This window comes from Labeo rohita, chromosome 14 (genome assembly GCF_022985175.1).
Source record: "Labeo rohita strain BAU-BD-2019 chromosome 14, IGBB_LRoh.1.0, whole genome shotgun sequence".
Taxonomy (NCBI): Eukaryota; Metazoa; Chordata; class Actinopteri; order Cypriniformes; family Cyprinidae; genus Labeo; species Labeo rohita.
The window spans coordinates 16,408,291-16,425,258 of NC_066882.1; the positions used below are offsets into that span (position 1 = coordinate 16,408,291).

General features: G+C 36.7%; 2 protein-coding genes across 2 annotated transcripts; one reads left to right on the plus strand and one right to left on the minus strand.

Annotated features, from left to right (window-relative positions):
* Positions 1 to 2,586: 2,586 nt before the first annotated feature.
* Positions 2,587 to 7,299, plus strand: ubxn1 (UBX domain protein 1). Its single transcript, XM_051127021.1, has 10 exons — positions 2,587 to 2,679; positions 3,207 to 3,269; positions 3,349 to 3,402; positions 3,557 to 3,669; positions 3,787 to 3,862; positions 3,951 to 4,142; positions 4,688 to 4,739; positions 4,849 to 4,971; positions 6,655 to 6,832; positions 6,966 to 7,299. The coding sequence occupies exons 2-10, from the start codon at positions 3,211 to 3,213 to the stop codon at positions 7,004 to 7,006; spliced, it is 888 nt and encodes a 295-aa protein (XP_050982978.1). The 5' UTR covers positions 2,587 to 2,679; positions 3,207 to 3,210; the 3' UTR covers positions 7,007 to 7,299.
* A 383-nt stretch (positions 7,300 to 7,682) lies between these two features.
* si:ch211-114c17.1 (pre-mRNA-processing factor 39) lies at positions 7,683 to 16,966 on the minus strand. The gene is given in 15 exon segments (XM_051128203.1): positions 7,683 to 8,203; positions 8,326 to 8,494; positions 8,583 to 8,654; positions 9,224 to 9,408; positions 10,873 to 11,144; positions 11,255 to 11,381; positions 11,917 to 12,153; positions 12,592 to 12,696; positions 12,779 to 12,916; positions 12,918 to 12,963; positions 13,322 to 13,489; positions 15,312 to 15,430; positions 15,597 to 15,722; positions 15,802 to 16,040; positions 16,897 to 16,966. Coding segments are annotated over 15 exon segments (2,136 nt in total). The 5' UTR covers positions 16,955 to 16,966; the 3' UTR covers positions 7,683 to 8,128.
* Positions 16,967 to 16,968: the final 2 nt, after the last annotated feature.

Genomic DNA, 16,968 nt, shown 5'->3' on the forward strand with positions numbered 1-16,968 from the left:
TTCCAGCTTCCGTCACATGTGACTCTCTGCAGGTAACAGCTCCTCCACTGGCACTTCAATAAATTTCCACATGGAGTGGCTGTTACACCCAGTGAGCACCAGGAGCAGCTCTCAACTCTTCCTATGCTTGTCCAATGTCCAACAATTTTTATTCTGTTAAAGATAAGACATCCATGGTTAGAAGAAAAGAAACCATTAGCAATAAAGCAACCTGCTTTATTGCTAATGACTAGAAATAGTCATATGATTTGAAGGACAGAAAAACTCAGGTTTTGAATATGATGTTGGTATTGCTATTTATTTAAATGGTGAATTTGCACTGTAACCCCTTCATTTGCTGATTTCTAAAAAGTCAAGGACTTTGACATATTGAACTTTACCCACTTTACACCTTGACTGTTGAAAGTTATAAAGTTAAAGTCAAAAATAAATTAAGCAAATTTGTTTAAAAAGTATTTAGAGATATTCAATCAGAGTCACTTGGTTAAGCAAATCTTTTTTAAAAAAAAAAATAAAAAAAACTAAACTGCAAACAGTATACTGTGTAAACTTTCCAAAGTTGCAAAAATGCTAAAATAAGTACTAATAATAATAGTTCAGAATAACTCACCCGTGTTCTCCTCTGTATCAAAATGCAGAAAGTAAAGTTGAAGCAGCATTGATAATCTATTAAAGCACATATATCACTGGAAAAAGATTGAAAGAGGAAACAGAGAGTAAAGCTTGTGTGATTTCTAGGAATTCAGAAGAAGAGTGCCACAGAGTAAGAGTGCTGGCAGATTAATTATTATACATTCATCCAATAAGTAACAAGCTACGAGGCCCATCCCATACTGCACTTTGTTTGCACAGCCACCTGCATGCATTGAGCAAATGGGTAGATTACTTACAAATTGTAATCTCGTATTGATTCCAAATTACATGACAAATATTGTAGTTAGTAACATAAACCATTACATCACACATTTTAAGTAATATAATCAGACTACTTTTGACCTAACTTGTTTATCACATTGATTTAAATAGGATAATATTGTACCATATTGACATAAAAGTACAAAGAGTAATAAAACATATTCCTGTTGTTGTTATTAACATAAAGTGCATCAAACATTATATTACATCAAGGTTTCCCAAACTGGGGTTTATAAAGGAAATGCAAGGCGTTTATGAGTTTATTTAAAAAACAAATAATTAAATCATTAAAAATGTTACATTAAAATAAATCATTTTAAAATCAGTCAAAATAAAATAAAAAACTTACAAAAAATTAAATATTTTATTTGTTTACCTGCATGTCATGTGACCATAGCCAACTTCAGAAACCAATGAACATGCAGATGTGATAATTAATTATTATTATTTTTTTAAATCTTAGGTGTACTTCAAGGTGAAAGAGGATCAGATGACAAAAAATGTTTGAATGTGAATTTGTGCATTTTAATGTGTTTGAAAGACAAAAGCCTTCCAAAGACAGAAACACATGGATAAATAACCTACAGAGTGATAAATCAGATCTTTATGTGAATATCAAAACTTGAAGACTTTCTGAATGTATATAAGCAGTAGGCTACTTTAGAAAGGAAATTGTAAAAGATGAAAAATAAATTAGGGAGAATCAAGAAATTATGTATCATTATTGCTATTGTGTAAATAATACGTAATCATGTAATTATAAAAAAGTAACTGTAGTCAGACTATGAGTATTTTAAAATGTAATCTAATTACAAGTACTTAATTTTTGGAATCTAAATACGTAATCAAGATGACACGTAATCAATTATTACCCCGATCTGCTTATATTGCCATAAAAAGGAGAAATAACTGTTGTTTTAAGTTAATTATGGCTAAACATCATTCTCATGTTGGGTAAATTTACAATGCATATATGCATTTTTTCCCAGACATCTCAATGAAAAAATGTGACCCTGGACCACAAAACCAGTCTTAAGTCGCTGGGGTATATTTGTAGCAATAGCCAAAAATACACAAGTACATTGTATGGGTCAAAATTATAGATTTTTCTTTTATGCCAAAAATCATTAGGAAATTAAGATCATGTTCCATGAAGATATTTTGTAAATTTCCTACTGTAAATATATCAAAACTTAATTTTTGATTAGTAACATGCATTGCAACTTAATTTGGACAACTTTAAAGGCCATTTTTCACAATATTTTGAATTTTTTGCACCCTCAGATTCCATATACTAAAATAGTTGTATCTCAGCCAAATATTGTCCTATCCTAACAAACCATACATCGATGGAAAGCTTATTTATTCAGCTTTCAGATTATGTATAAAGCTCAATTTTGAAAAATTGACACTTATGACTGGTTTTGTGGTCCATGGTCACAAATGTGTATCAACTTACCTGAATTTACCTCAGTTTACCCCTAGTATATATAATTACGGTACCGATAATAATTGCGATTATTGTGTTTATATTGTGTCGTTTTAGCCTTCTACAGTATCTTACCTGTTGTGTATAACTATGATACCGATAATAATTGCGGTTATTGTGTTTACTTTATATCGTATCGTTTTAGCCTTCTACAATATCCAATCATGTGGTAAACCGCACAGCGCAGATCTCGCCGTTCAGGAGCAGAGAAAGCGAATTGGTCGTTGCGGCTTTCCGTAGATGTGTGTGGAAGCAACCCAGTGCTGACAACAAATGTAAGTAGCTATAGACCGACGTACAGGGCTAATTAATGATGAAATTAAGTAAAAAATATCCTTCCTGATATACAAAAGCGCTGTTAATTTATGAAGACAATTCTCAGCCGCTCCCTGGAAGATACTAGTTATGAAAAAGAATAATTAACTGTTGCTGGATGGTGTTCAGTGTTAGCCTGTCAGCTAACTGAATTTGATCATGTATCTCTCAGTATAAATATAAACTGCTGCCACAATTATTTTAATTATTTCGTCAGTCAGATTTGATTGTGTAGTGATGATATGATCATGTCAGTCAGAAGAGTAGATTTAATTCATCTCATAGTTTCGAGCTGCAGTCTCTTAAGTATCTACCCAGCTACATGCCTTTTTTTGTATATTAAGTTGTAATTATCTATAAAAAGCTTTTGTCTGTAAAACTTTTGAACTTGAAGGAGGCTTTACATTTTTTAAGGGGGGGTTAATTTTTTTTCTATTTATCTTAATGTCACTGTGTTGTTATAATGCTATAATAAACTTATTTTCAGCACAATGGCTGAGTGCACTACATTAGACAGTCTGCTGGAAATGGGCTTCGACAGAAACAGAGCGTAAGTGATGATTTTTCAGTGGTGATGATGTTTACACACTGATCCAGTACTTTCACTCACCCATTGATTGTTTTTGTAGGGAGAAGGCAGTAGCACATACTGGAAACCAGGGCATTGAGAGAGCAATGGACTGGTGAGTCGTCACATTTTTTAATGCATTTTTAAAAATCTGAGTGATCACTATGCATATAATTGTGGCATTTAAATATATAATGTTTAATTAACAATCATTTTAATAAATAAAAATAACTTTTTGGGGTTGCATTTACAATTCTGTAACTGTACAGGTTAATGGAGCATGAGAATGATCCAGATATAGATGAGCCTTATGTTCCGCCTGCTGGAAATACTCTCGGCACAACAGAAGAACAAAGCCAGTCTCCTACGGAAACTTCTGAATGTATGTTCTTCTGATGCCTCTCACTCTCAATTTCATGGAAATCAACACAAAATCATCACCGAACACAAAATGATACATTCACTTTAATTTTTGTCTTTAACCAAAACAAAAAAACAGGTACTGAATTTGCTGAAGAAGGGGGAGATGCCAAACGACCTATGACAGAGGAAGAAAGGAAAGAACAAGTAAAACGGTTTGTGCTTCGTGCAGCTGACCTTAAAATGTATTAACGTAAAAAACACAATTAAAAAAATTATTAAAACTGCTTCCCTCCCCTCCAGGCTGGAGGAGTTGATGAAGGCGAGACAGGAGGAAAGGAGGGAGCGAGAGCGAAAAGATGAAATAGAAAGAGAAAAGCAGAGGAGGAAACAGGGCCAAGAGCTCCTGCAGGTTAAACAGAAGCTTCAAGATGATGAAATGAAGAAGCTAGCGGACCAACGCAGGAGAGAGAAGATGGAGGACAGGCTTGCCAAGTAAGATGAACATGGATGCATTGCCTGTTTCACTTTGATCAAGCATTACAGTTAAGTTTTGATTCAGTGTTTCTCATTTTTTATTTAAAGGCCCACCATTGTCCACTCAACGTTGTGATTTACTAATTAAGGACTACATTAAAGCATTAGCCAATGTTTTTATCCAAAGCGAGGACCCATGCATTTCATAAAAAAGCCAACAATAGTTGTTGTACACAATACCAGGTTTATTAAGCATCTACATTAGGAAGCAACGTAGAGAAGAGGAGAAATGCAAATATTTACTCCCATTCTCTGCCTGATAAAATAATTTAGACCTTGGCATAACTATAAAAATGTATATTCATTATAAAAATGCCAGTGGAGTTAAGTTATTATTATTATTATTATTTTTTTTTAATTCACAGTACTTTTCCAGTACCAAAAGTTCTGATTTTTGAAAGTTTTTTGGGAGGCATATATTAATGCTCATTTTGTGTCATTTTAAGTAATCTTAGGGCCTCCAAGTTGACCGCCACTAGTAATAACCTGTGATTCTTTGTCAGGCAGCGAGTTAAAGACAAGATTGCACGTGACCGAGAGGAGAGGGCACGAAAGGTATTATTGCTTTTACTTTGCCCAGTTCATTATTATCACAATTACTATTATCTTGTGTGCCTACTAGAATATCAAATGTGTAAATAATCTATAACAAAAACGTTTGCAGTTTGGAGGTGGTTCAACAAGCACAGGTTTGTCATCTCCCCCCTCTGAAGCCCCTCTGCAGTCTCCACTTGAGAACCAAGGGGCTCCTCCTGCTAAGAAAGACTACGATGACTGTCGGATACAGGTACTGCCACAAAATGAAGCCAACTTTAACTGTTAACGCATTAGTCCTGACATTCCAGGATGACAGTGATTAGATAGAAAAGATTTAAAATTGGATTTTTAAAGTACTTGAATGATGATTCCAGTTCCACACATATACAGTATTCATACCCCTTCATTCTTTTCACATTTTATGTTGCAGCCTTATGTTAAACTGCTTTAAATTACTTTTTTCCCCACATCAATCTACACTCCATACACCATAATGACAAACCACAAAACAAGTTTATTACAGCTTTGCAAATTAATTAGAAATAAAAAACAGAAATGATTTCATTGCGTAAGTATTCATACCCTTTTCTGGGACACTTGAAATTTAGCTCCAGAGCATACACATTGCTTGTAAATGTTACTACATTTCGAGTAGAGTTAAACTGTGGCAAATTCATTTGAATGACTATGATTTGGAAAGGCACACACCTCTTAATAAAAGGTTTAACAGCTGAAAATGCAGAACCAAAAACCAAGCCCTTAGGTCAAAATAACTGCTTGTAGAGCTCAGAAACAGGCTTGTGAAACAGGACAACGATCTGGGCAAGAGTTCAGAAAAAAATTCTGCTGCATTGAAAGCTCACAGAAACATGTAGCTGCCATTAACCATAACAGAAGAAGTTTGGAACAACTTGGACTCTTCCTAGAGCTGTCCTCCTGGCCAAACAGAGCAATTGATGGAGAAGGGCCTTGGTTAGACTGGTGACCAAGAACCTGATGGTCACTCTAGTTGAGCTCCATGATCATATGTGGAGATAGGAGAAACCTACAGAGGGACAAACATCACTGCAACACTCCATCGATCCTTCCTTTGTGGCCACACTCAATCCTCTCCTCACATGAAAACACACTTGGAATTTGCAACAAAGCACCTAAAGAACTCTTAGACTGTGAAAAACCAGATTCTCTGGTCTGATGAGCCTCAATTCCAAGCATCATGTATGGAGGAAACCAGGCACTGCTCATCACCTGCAGAGTATGAACCAAATAGTAAAGTGTGGTAGTGGCAGCCTCATGCTATGGGGCTGTTTTTCAGCGGCAGGGACTGAGGGACTCATCAGAGTAGAAGGAAAGCTCAACACAGCAAAATATAGAGATAGCCTGGATGAAAACCCAGTCCAGAGCATTCAGAAGGTTCACCCTGACCCTAAGCACACAGCAAGAGTGGCTTGTAGACAACTCTGTGGATGTCCTTGAGTGGCTCAGCCACAGCTTGGGCTTGAACTCAATCAAACATTTCTGGAGAAACCTGAAAATGTCTGCCAGGCCCCATCCCAAGCTGACAGAGCTTGAGAGATGAAAATGTGAGGAAAAATGTCAGATAATTGCCAAATGCTGATGTGCAAAGCTTGTTGCATCTTAATCAAAAAGACTTGAGGCTGTAAAGGTGCTTCAACTAAGTACGGCATTAAGGGTATGAATACTTATGCAATGTACTTATTTCAGTGTTTTATTTTTAATAAACTTAAAATCTGATTTGTGCTTTGTCATTATGGCGTATGGAGTGTAGATTGATGTGGAAAAAAAAATAAATGAAAGCAGTTTAACATGTTTGCAACAAAATGTGAAGAAATAAAGGGGTATGAATACTTTTGCAAGGCACTGTATATTTACAAAAAGTCAAACATCTCTCTTACCCTCCTTTGGTCATAAGGTGCGTCTACTAGATGGATCCACTTTGAGCACTGTCTTCAAGGCTCAGGAACCTCTGGCTGCTGTGAGAGTCTACGTTCAAATGAACGGGGCAAATGGACAGGATTTTAACCTCATCACCCCGTATCCCAGACGCGTTTACACAGATCTAGATATGGAAAAACCCCTGAGTGAGCTGGGTAAGACAATTTTTGTAAGGCTGATGTTGACTAGCAATATAGACCTAAAGTTATCACAGTTTTTTTTGTCTCTGAGGAATAACCCTTTTTATTAAGATCTGGCATTTAAATAATCCTTTGTTTTACTTGACAGGTTTGGTGCCTTCTGCTGTCCTTGTGGTTACTAAGAAATGAAGCGAAACAATTATACAAACAAGCTGTTCTTCCAGACGTCAATGCAAGATCAAACGGATTTCTCTGTGGAGACTATGAATCAGTGGACTGCTACTGCAATGATTTCACTTAAAGCGCCAAACATACAATGCAATGAATTGATCAATAATTTCATTAAACGTAAACCTGTTGATACTAACTTAATAAATGGTCAAGTGAGTTTCCACAATGATGAACATTGAGAAGGTGATGTTACCGTTCTGTTTTGCCACATGGAAAAAAGACATTTTCAACAATAAAATTCATATTACTCATCTTAAATCTTATGATTTGAATTTCATATTGGCTTTGGAAGTAAAGCCAAAATCGGTAAACAAGCAGAAGCTTCTGAACGTTGCATATTCAGGGACTTTTAGCTCCTAAACTATTCAACATCAAGAATTGTGCTTTATCAAATAGCAGTATTTAAAGTGTTTAAAAACTTTGAACACATTAGTGATTATGAGTGATTATAACTTGATAAATGCACACTGATTGTTTATATACATTGATAATACATTTAATATAATATTTTAATTTAAAAAAATTAAGGGCCCTGAGAACTACCAATGTAATGCATTAAAAATACTTGTGTAAAAATATATATATAAAAAAAAACATGACAATGAAAGTCAAGTAAAAATAATTACAATATATCTGAATTTAAAAAATGTTTTGTATTATGTTTTATTAAAATTATAAGATGCTGACTGCACAATAAACTGAATTTTTAAACATTTTAAAACAAATTGGTACAAAATGGTCAACAGAAAACGTTCACAATGCATTTCAGGGAGTCAATAAATTTGACTTAATTTACAGATAAATTACTTAAAAATGTAGCATGAATAGGTATATATATATATATATATATATATATATATATGTATATCTACAAATGTATTTTAGGTCGTAAGGTGGCACTTAGTACAAAAAATTCAGGGAAAAGAGGTTAACATCTTTAAAAACATCATAATAGTTTTGTACATTTTACCCCTCACTTTTGACACAGGCTCAAGTTACGCACTGCTGTGGCTTTTGGAGGATTGAGGATGTGAATGGTTCCCACGAAGCAACACCCTAGACCTCCATATTTAAAGGGATTTAGCTGGGAGGGTAGTACTGATTGTATTGGTTCCATGGGTTTTGGTAGCTGCCATACCCTCCATACTGTTGCTGCTAAGACACAGAGACAGTATTTGTATATAATACACATTTTAAATCATGATGCACTGAGTTAATATTTTTAAAGCTTTAGCTGCCTTCTAACAATACGATAAATGTGCAATTCAATTCTTTACCTGGTACCAGCTGCCATAGCTCCCATATGATCCACTCATGTCTCCGCCCATCATAGAGGGAGGTGGTGTTGTCATGGGAACATGAGGCATTGTGGGCGGAGCAGTCTGTGCCACTGTCAAGGCAGATGCTTCATCCATTTTGCTCATCTTTTCTGGATCATCATTATCGCTTGAGCAAAAACACAAATGCACATTTAAAAGGTGATCACAAAACTAAACGTCAAACTGAGATCTCTGGGTTTGTTTTTTGAGCTCACCCATTCTCTGCTTGTCTCTTTGCATCATGTTCCTTCAGCAGCTTCTGGTGCTCCTCATACATGCTCAACACACTGATAATATACAAAAAAAAACCATTAAGAAACATTTAAAGGGATAGTTCACCCATTACTCACCCTCATGTCATTCTAAACCCGTCAGACCTTCGTTCATCTTCAGAACGCAAATTGAGATATTTTTTATGAAATCTGAGAGGTTTCTGACCCTGCATAGACAGCAACACAACTAACACGTTCAAGGCCCAGAAAGGTAGTAAGGACATCATTAAAATTTTCCATCTGACATCAGTGGTTCAACTGTAATGTTATGAAGCTATGAGAATACTTTTTGTGCTCACAGAAACAAAAATAACGACTTTTATTTATTTAAGGTGGTAGTTGTGTTGCTGTCTAAGCAGGGTCAGAAAGCACTCGGATTTCATCAAAAATATCCTAATTTGATTTTAGGGGTTTGTAACGACATGAGCGTGAGTAATCAATGACAATTTTCATTTTTGGGTGAATTATCCCTTTAAGTAAACTTAATAATAATAACACATTTGCAATTTTATCATAATATTTTTTTTCTCACTGAAAAAAAGGTAGCTGAAGCTAGTTCCACAATAATCCGAATTAATTCTGACCTCTGTACTGTGGTTCCAAAGTCCTCAACAAACTGCAGGCCACGCTGGGAGAAAAGGATTTTGGTCTTTGGGGAGAGAGGAGCAGCAATAGCTTTGGCCACACACTGCAGAACCCCACCTCCATTAGCCCGCAGGTCACCTGACATCTCCAGCTCCAGAAGGTTCTGATACAATCTACCATTATCCTGAGGATCCAAATCCCAGAGTCATTAAAAAATATTGGTATTGTGGTGCATCGTATTGGGATAATTTTCCGTAATACTACTGAAAAGTTTGTGGTCATCATGATTTTTTTTTTTAGTCTATAATGCTCAAAAAGAGTAAATGCTATTAAAATATAAAATAACTTTCTTTATATATATACAGTCATGGCCAAAAATATCGGCACCTTGCAATTCTGTCAGAAAACGCAGCCCTTCTCTCAGAAAATTGTTGCAGTTGCAAATGTTTTGGTACTCATGTTTTTTTTTTGTTTTTTTGCATTGGAACAACACAAAAAAAAACAGAAGAAAAGTCAAATCTGATACAATTCCACACAGAATCCAAAAAATGCACTGGACAAAATTATTGGCACCCTTAACATAATATTTGGTAGCACCCCAAGTTTTGGCAAACACCAGTCTTGCTTTTTTATGCCTTTGTGTCAGCAGTGGTGTCCTCCTGGGTCTCCTACCATAGCATCCTTTTTCATTCAGATGGCTATGTATAGTGCGAGCTGACACTGTTGTACCCTGTGTCTGCAGATCAGCTTGAATTTGTTTGAAAGTTAATCTGGGTTCCTTATCCATCATTCGAACAATCCTTTGTTTTCATTAATTTTGCTCTTCTGTCCATGTCCAGGGAGGGTAGCTACAGTGCCATTGGCTGTAAACCTCTTGATGATATTGCACATAGTGGACACAGGAACATTAAGATCTCTAGATACACTTGTAGCCTTTAGATTGTCCATGTTTTTCCATTGTTTTCTCTCTCAAATCCACAGACAACTTTTTACACTTCTTTTCTCTTGTTTCCATGCTCAGTGTGACACACAACACAAAGGTTGAATCAACTTTTCTCCAATTTAACTGGTAACAAGTGTGATTACTATACTGCCCACACCTGTTACTTGCCACAGGTGTGTCTAAATACAAATTACAGGAGCATCACATGCTTAAAAAGCAATTATTTCTTACAAAGGTGCCAATCATTTTGTCCAGTCCATTTTTGAGTTCTGTGTGAAATTTTCTTCTCTGTTTTTTTGTGTTGTTGCAGTGCAAACAAAAACAATAAGCATGTGAATACCAAAACATTTGCAATTGGAACAATTTTCTGAGAGAAGCATTGCATTTTCTGACAGAATTGCAAGGGTGCTAATATTTTTGGCCATGACTGTATATTTACTCCTGTAATGGCAAAGCCGAATTTTTGGCAGCCATTACACAAGTTTTCAGCTTCACATGATCCTTCAGAAATCATTTATTTAAAATAGCATTTATTTGAAATAGAAATGCTTTGTAACATAAATGTCTTTACTGTTACTTTTGATCAGTTTAATGCATCCTTGCTGAATATATATATATACACACACACACACTATATTTTTAATCTTACTGATGCCACGCATTTTAATAATAGTGTGTATAAAATGTCAAACGCTGGTATTTTACCGGACTCAGCTCTATGGCTTCCTGTAGAACAGTGCGGGCCCTGGCGGGATTCTTGCACAGCTTGTGAAGAAAGCGAGCCAGTTTGATGGAGTAGAAGGCATGGAGTGGAGGGTTGTCTTTACTCTGCTCCACTGTCTCCTTCAGCAGTGCCTCCGCCACATCCAACCGTCCTGCTCTCCGCTCCAGACCAACTCTCCTCAGACGGACCGCAGCCAAACCAGGCACAGTCATTTCAAGTGATTCAAGAATACGCTGTGCCTCCAAAATATTACCTACGGGAGGAAAAAGAAATGTAATTAAAATGAAACAAATACACATTTCTATGAAATCTGTCATGGATTTTAGACTAGTCTGTTTTTTTCTGTTAAACATACTGTCTCACCATGTTTTTCCTCAAACGAGGCCCAATGAAGGTGGATGCTGTGTTTGTATGGAAGATGGATTTCACAAGCTCTGCGGTACACATTACGCACCTCCTCTAGCCCATGCGGTGCCAGATAATGCACATACTTGCAACATACATACACAGATTACAAAATGCAACAAAAAAACGTACAATTTAGCAATATTATAAAACGTCATTGTGCTATTTAAAGGGATAGTTCACCCAAAATTCAAAATTCTGTCATTAATTACTCACCCTCGTACATTCCAATTACTCATTAATTACTCACTGTCGTGACCTTTGTTCATCTTCAGAACACATTATTAAAATAGTCCATGCGACATCAGTGGTTCAACCGTAATGCTATGAAGCTACGAGAATACTTTTTGTGCGCAAAGAAAAAATCAACAACTTTATTCAACAATTTCTTTTCTTTTGTGTCTTTGCCACGTCTCAAAACTGTGTCAGTAGCGTTGCTATCTATGCAGGGTCAGAAAGCTCTCGGATTTCATCAAAAATATCTTAATTTGTGTTCCAAAGATGAACGAATGTCTGATATTCATTGGTTTTGAACAACATGAGGGTGAATAATTAAAGAATTTTAATTTTTAGGTGAACTATCCCTTTAATAGCAGGTTGTTGGATCTCCCTCTGCTTACTTTATTCCAGAATTCCTCATAGAGTGCACAAGCAATGAGACAGCGTTCAAACAGAATCAGTACTCTCTTGTGACCAGCTACACACTCTTGTTTTGAGCCTTCATGGCCTTCCACATCCGGCCCTTCAGCAGCCATTGCCGCTGTTTCAGCTTCTGCAATCTCCCAATCCAGATAGCTGTGCCAGGCTTTCAGCTGAGCACTATCCAGAGGTTTCACATGGAAATAAGGCCTTTTAATCTGGAAAAAAAGAGGGAAGAATTCATACTACAGGAAGGTGAAATGACAGAAAAATATCACACATATCCCATACACAGTTCACAAGTTTGAGTCAGCAAGATTTTGTCTGGTTAGTGATTTTTATGGAAAACATCCTGAGTGTTTCCTGAGCCACTATTAAAGGGATAGCTCACCCAAAAATGAAAATTCTGTCATTAATTATTAGAAAATTCTATTCATTAATTAAGTGTTCTACCATGGTCAAGGCACAGAAACGCAGTAAAGGACATCGTTAAAACGGTCAGATTTCATCTAAAATATCTTAATTTGTGTTCTGTAGATGAATGAAGGTCATACGGGTATGGAACGACATGAGGGTGAGTAATTAATGACATAATTTTATTTTTTGGGTGAACTATCCCTTTAAGCATCTTTCTGAGAAACAGTTCTGGAACTTACAGCATCTTCAAAGTTCCACCTCTTCCTGACTTCTGCTTCATTTTGTTGGTACACTTCCTCTCTGCTGACCGACAGGAGCTCCTGCATCTTCTGCACTGCTTCTTCCTGCATAAAAACATGTTAAAGATTAAAACAATAATCTCATTTGAAGAAAACCTTCTATTAACAGTGAGAAAAAGTGAGTTACCGAATCCTTGCCATTGTCTGCAGGCTCTTCCTCCCCTGGCGGTCTCTCTTCTTCCTCAGCATTGATATCAGTTCTCTCTTTTTTGGCTTGAATCTGGCTCTGTTTGTACTCATTCCTCACCTTACTGTACTCCTCAGGGAGACAGGACGTCCAGAGGCGGGTGGGAGGTTAGGTGAGTTTTCAGTCTGAGAGAAGAGACAAAGATTCAGAGAACATCAGCCTTGTTCAACGTACGGGTCATCATGATTTTAATGGACTCTGAAAGCAAAAGAATTTTTGTGATATTTTGGTGATCTGGATTTGAAGTGTTTAACTGCAGGTGTTTGACAGTTTACCAATTAGGCTTTTGTTGATGCATTCAGCTGCATCTAAATATAAAGGGGGAAAGAGATCACAGAATACGAGCGTGAGAAGAAATAGTAACAAATTCTCACAAATCCATGCGTGTGTGTGTGCGTGTGGATTGTGTGCCTCAAATCTGAGGAGTTGTGCGAGGAAAACATTATGTTAACACATAAAACATGATCCACGAGCATAGCGTACTTTTCATAATGTGTGTTGTAGAGCTGTGTGGGGACCCTCAGTACTCGGTCATAGACGTCGGTCATGAACTTCAGGTTCCCCTGCTCCTTCTCCCACTCGGCGTACAGATCCCACAGCCTGTCTGAATGGAAGTCCCAGCCAGCGGCTGCAACTGCCTCCTCAAACACACTGAGTAGAGGACAGGACATTACTTTTTGTTATATTGTTTCTTAAAATGTGTTAATGCTGTAAGGAATAATGTTTAAAGTTACTATGAAATCAAAATTCCCCGGCCTTATTTTTAATGGAATGCCTGTCACTCAGAACGCAGCAATTAGTAAACAACAACTGTCCAATCAATTCCAAATGGACAAAAGTCCCTCCCTACCTTTTTTCTTGTTTAAAAAGCCATTTCACTCAGATATCACAACAGGAATAAAAAAAGACATTCAGGTTCTGAATTTAACTAGTGTCAACTTACACATTCTTTTAATCACAGCAAAAATCTAAGCAAAAATTTTGCATCTTTGGTGTAATTGTTAAGGAGAATAAATATATCGTTATAACTATTAAGACAGTAAATGGCATTAAATTTCTGTTTTCTTTTTGCCTGTTGTAAAACCACTTGCTGAATTTGTTTCTTGTCAGACAGAGCTATGAGGAAGACACAACTAATGTTACTCAATAAACCATACCATATCACCATGTCATCTCCTGCCTCTTGCTCTTTCCTTGTATCTGTCTCTTGGCTTGTAAGATTAACTTAGCATCAGTGCCAACGGATTTTCAAGAGCAGGTCATAAGATTTTTCAAAAAAATATCTTTTTTGCAGTTTGTAACATAGCTATCCTTCAATGCCAACAGTCTGCAAAATTGTTAATCAAAAAGTGCATGATAAATATTGTCTCTCAAAAAGAAAAAGTAGACTCAGAGCCGCCTTAACGAGTCATTATATTTTCGAATCTTCTGCTTGTTACCGATATAAATCACTAGGTAACACATTTGCATAATCCCCACCTGCCTGCAAAATACGAACACTCTGACCTGCCTCCCTAGTTAGTGTGTTTATATCTTGTTGAGAAGACGCTGTTCTGCGCTGTGAAAGCAAGTTTATTTTGCTTTCATTGCCGAAAGATGATGATGTGAAGAATCAGTGGCTCATATTCATTTTTTCCACAATACCACAGCAATAGAATTCAAACCTTTTGTTGTTTATATACTTTTTAATGTTAAACGCTCGTCTTGTCTTACTCTGTCTGAACTCTGTTTTTTCCAGTTCTTGACAGTTAGGGTATGTCGAAAAACTCCCATCTCATGTTCTCCCTCAACATCAAAATCGTCCTATATCGCTGTTTTACCTTTTTTGTTAAGGGTGTTTGATCTTCTTTGCATGTTCACTTTGCATAGGCTGGGTCGGTACTTCTGCAGTGATGTAGGATGATTTTGAAATGATTTTTGAAGTTGAATAAGAAAATATGATTGGAGATTTTCGACATACCCTAACTGTCTTGAGCCAGAATACACAGAAAAATTAGCCCAATCACATTTCGAGGGGGGTCCACTGCTAAAATCCCACATTCCAAGGGCTAAAAAGGCCTTTTTATGGTTGTCGCTTCAACCCGTGGATATCAAAAACAACCGCAGACTTGGCAACACTGGTGGCTTCGCTCGCTAACTTGAGTCCTTCTCTTTGTACCAATCACAACAGACTTGGCCAGCTCACCAATCAGAGCAGAGTAGGCTTACGGAAGGGAGGGGTTTATTGATATCACGCTCAGAACTGATCTAATTGTTTCGAATTCATTGAGAAATGACTCTATGTATAAATGTATATTCTGAGAAATGTTTTTTGACCTTAGATGCATTTAAACCTGTGGTACAAGACTCCAACACACACTTTAAAATACCATAAGACCTGCTCCTTCAGACAAAATCTATTATTACTTGAAGACAAAACAAACTGGAACTAATAATAATGTAGAATAAAAAGCATTTCTTTTGTTAGCGGTACCTGCGGATACGCCGTGTTGACTCAGGTAGGTTCATGTTAAGTGTTCCCAGCAGGAGGTTGATGTAGTGGATCCAGAGATCAACACTGAGAGGGATGGCCTTCAAACCTCGTTCACACACCTATCAACAGAAGCGAATACAGCTTTACATCTGCAAATCATTTTTGAATATTACAAAATTGAAGAATAATGAGCGCAATAATATGACAACTATGGCTAAAGTCATTTTTGAGATTATTCCTGCTCTTTTGTATTTGACTGAAATGTCCATCTATGCATGTTCTTACCTCTTCAGCCTTATTAATGTGACCGGCCCGTCTCTCAAGATCAGCAAACTTCTTCCAGTAACCGTAACACAGAGGATACCTCAGCAGAAACGCATTTAGGGCCTGACGGCAAGCTTTTGTGTGGCCCTGCAATAAATAATGAAATGAGAGACAAAAAACAAACTAACATTTTGGTGCAGCCCCAATAACAAGACAACACATTCACCTCTTGTTCACAATACTGGAGGAGGTCAGTCCAGCTGTTGAAATCTTGAGGATTGTCAATGGTAAGTTTCCAAAGTCTCTCGAAGTCTGCAGGCATCTGTCCCTCTTCCTCCTCTTCTCCTTCCGCTGTATAGGATGCCGCTGGAGCGCCGGTGTCTCCTCCATCCGCACCACTCTCCGCTGACTCCTCAACATCTGGCTTGGGAAGGTCTGCAACCTCAGGCTCATAAAGCTCTGTCACTGAAAGTGATGTATTTGATTAAACAGACTGCAGATTAATTCACATGTAGAGTATAGGGATAAGAATAGTTAGTCCTAGTCAACTTATGATACTACAGTAGATAAAATTGAATCTCGCTGATACAAAGTCTTACATATTGTGACCCTGGACCACAAACCACTCTTATGTAGCACTGATATATTTGTAGCAATAGCCAACAATACACTGTATGGGTCAAAATTATCAATTTTTCTTTTATGCCAAAAATCATTACGATATTAAAATCGTATTCAATGACAATATTTAGTACATTTCCTACCGTATATAATATATCCAGACTTAACTTTTGATTAGTAATATGCATTGCTAAGAACTTAATTTGAACAATTAAGTTAAGGCGATTTTCTCAATATTTTCATTTTTTGCACACTCAGATTGCAGATTTTCAAATAGTTGTATCTCGGCCAAAAATGTCCTATCCTAACAAACAATACATCAATGGAAAGCTTATTTATTCAGCTTTTAGATGATGTCTAAATCAATCAATTTAAAAAAATTGACACTTACGACTAGTTTTGTGCTCCAGGGTCACATATTTTGTAGACGACAGGTAATTTATTAATTAACCATTTATAAAGGTTAGTCTGCAACTTAATCTTTGTATTAAAGTTCACATAAATGTTTAAAACAACTCTCATGGGATAAAAATACTCAAATTTGAATTAATAAATCAACGGTTATGTAGATCGCTAGCTTTTTTATGAACAGGCGTTCGTGTAATAACTGACGCATAAACCGTTTAAGAAATAGAAACGACAAACTATTTACACATGCTTACAAACTCAGTATTTTATTAGGTAACTTTTAAAAGGAAACCTGAAGGGTTTGTGAGTTCCCCGCTGTTGCCGAGGTCCTCCGTGCCTTCCGCCGCCATTATTGACCACACAA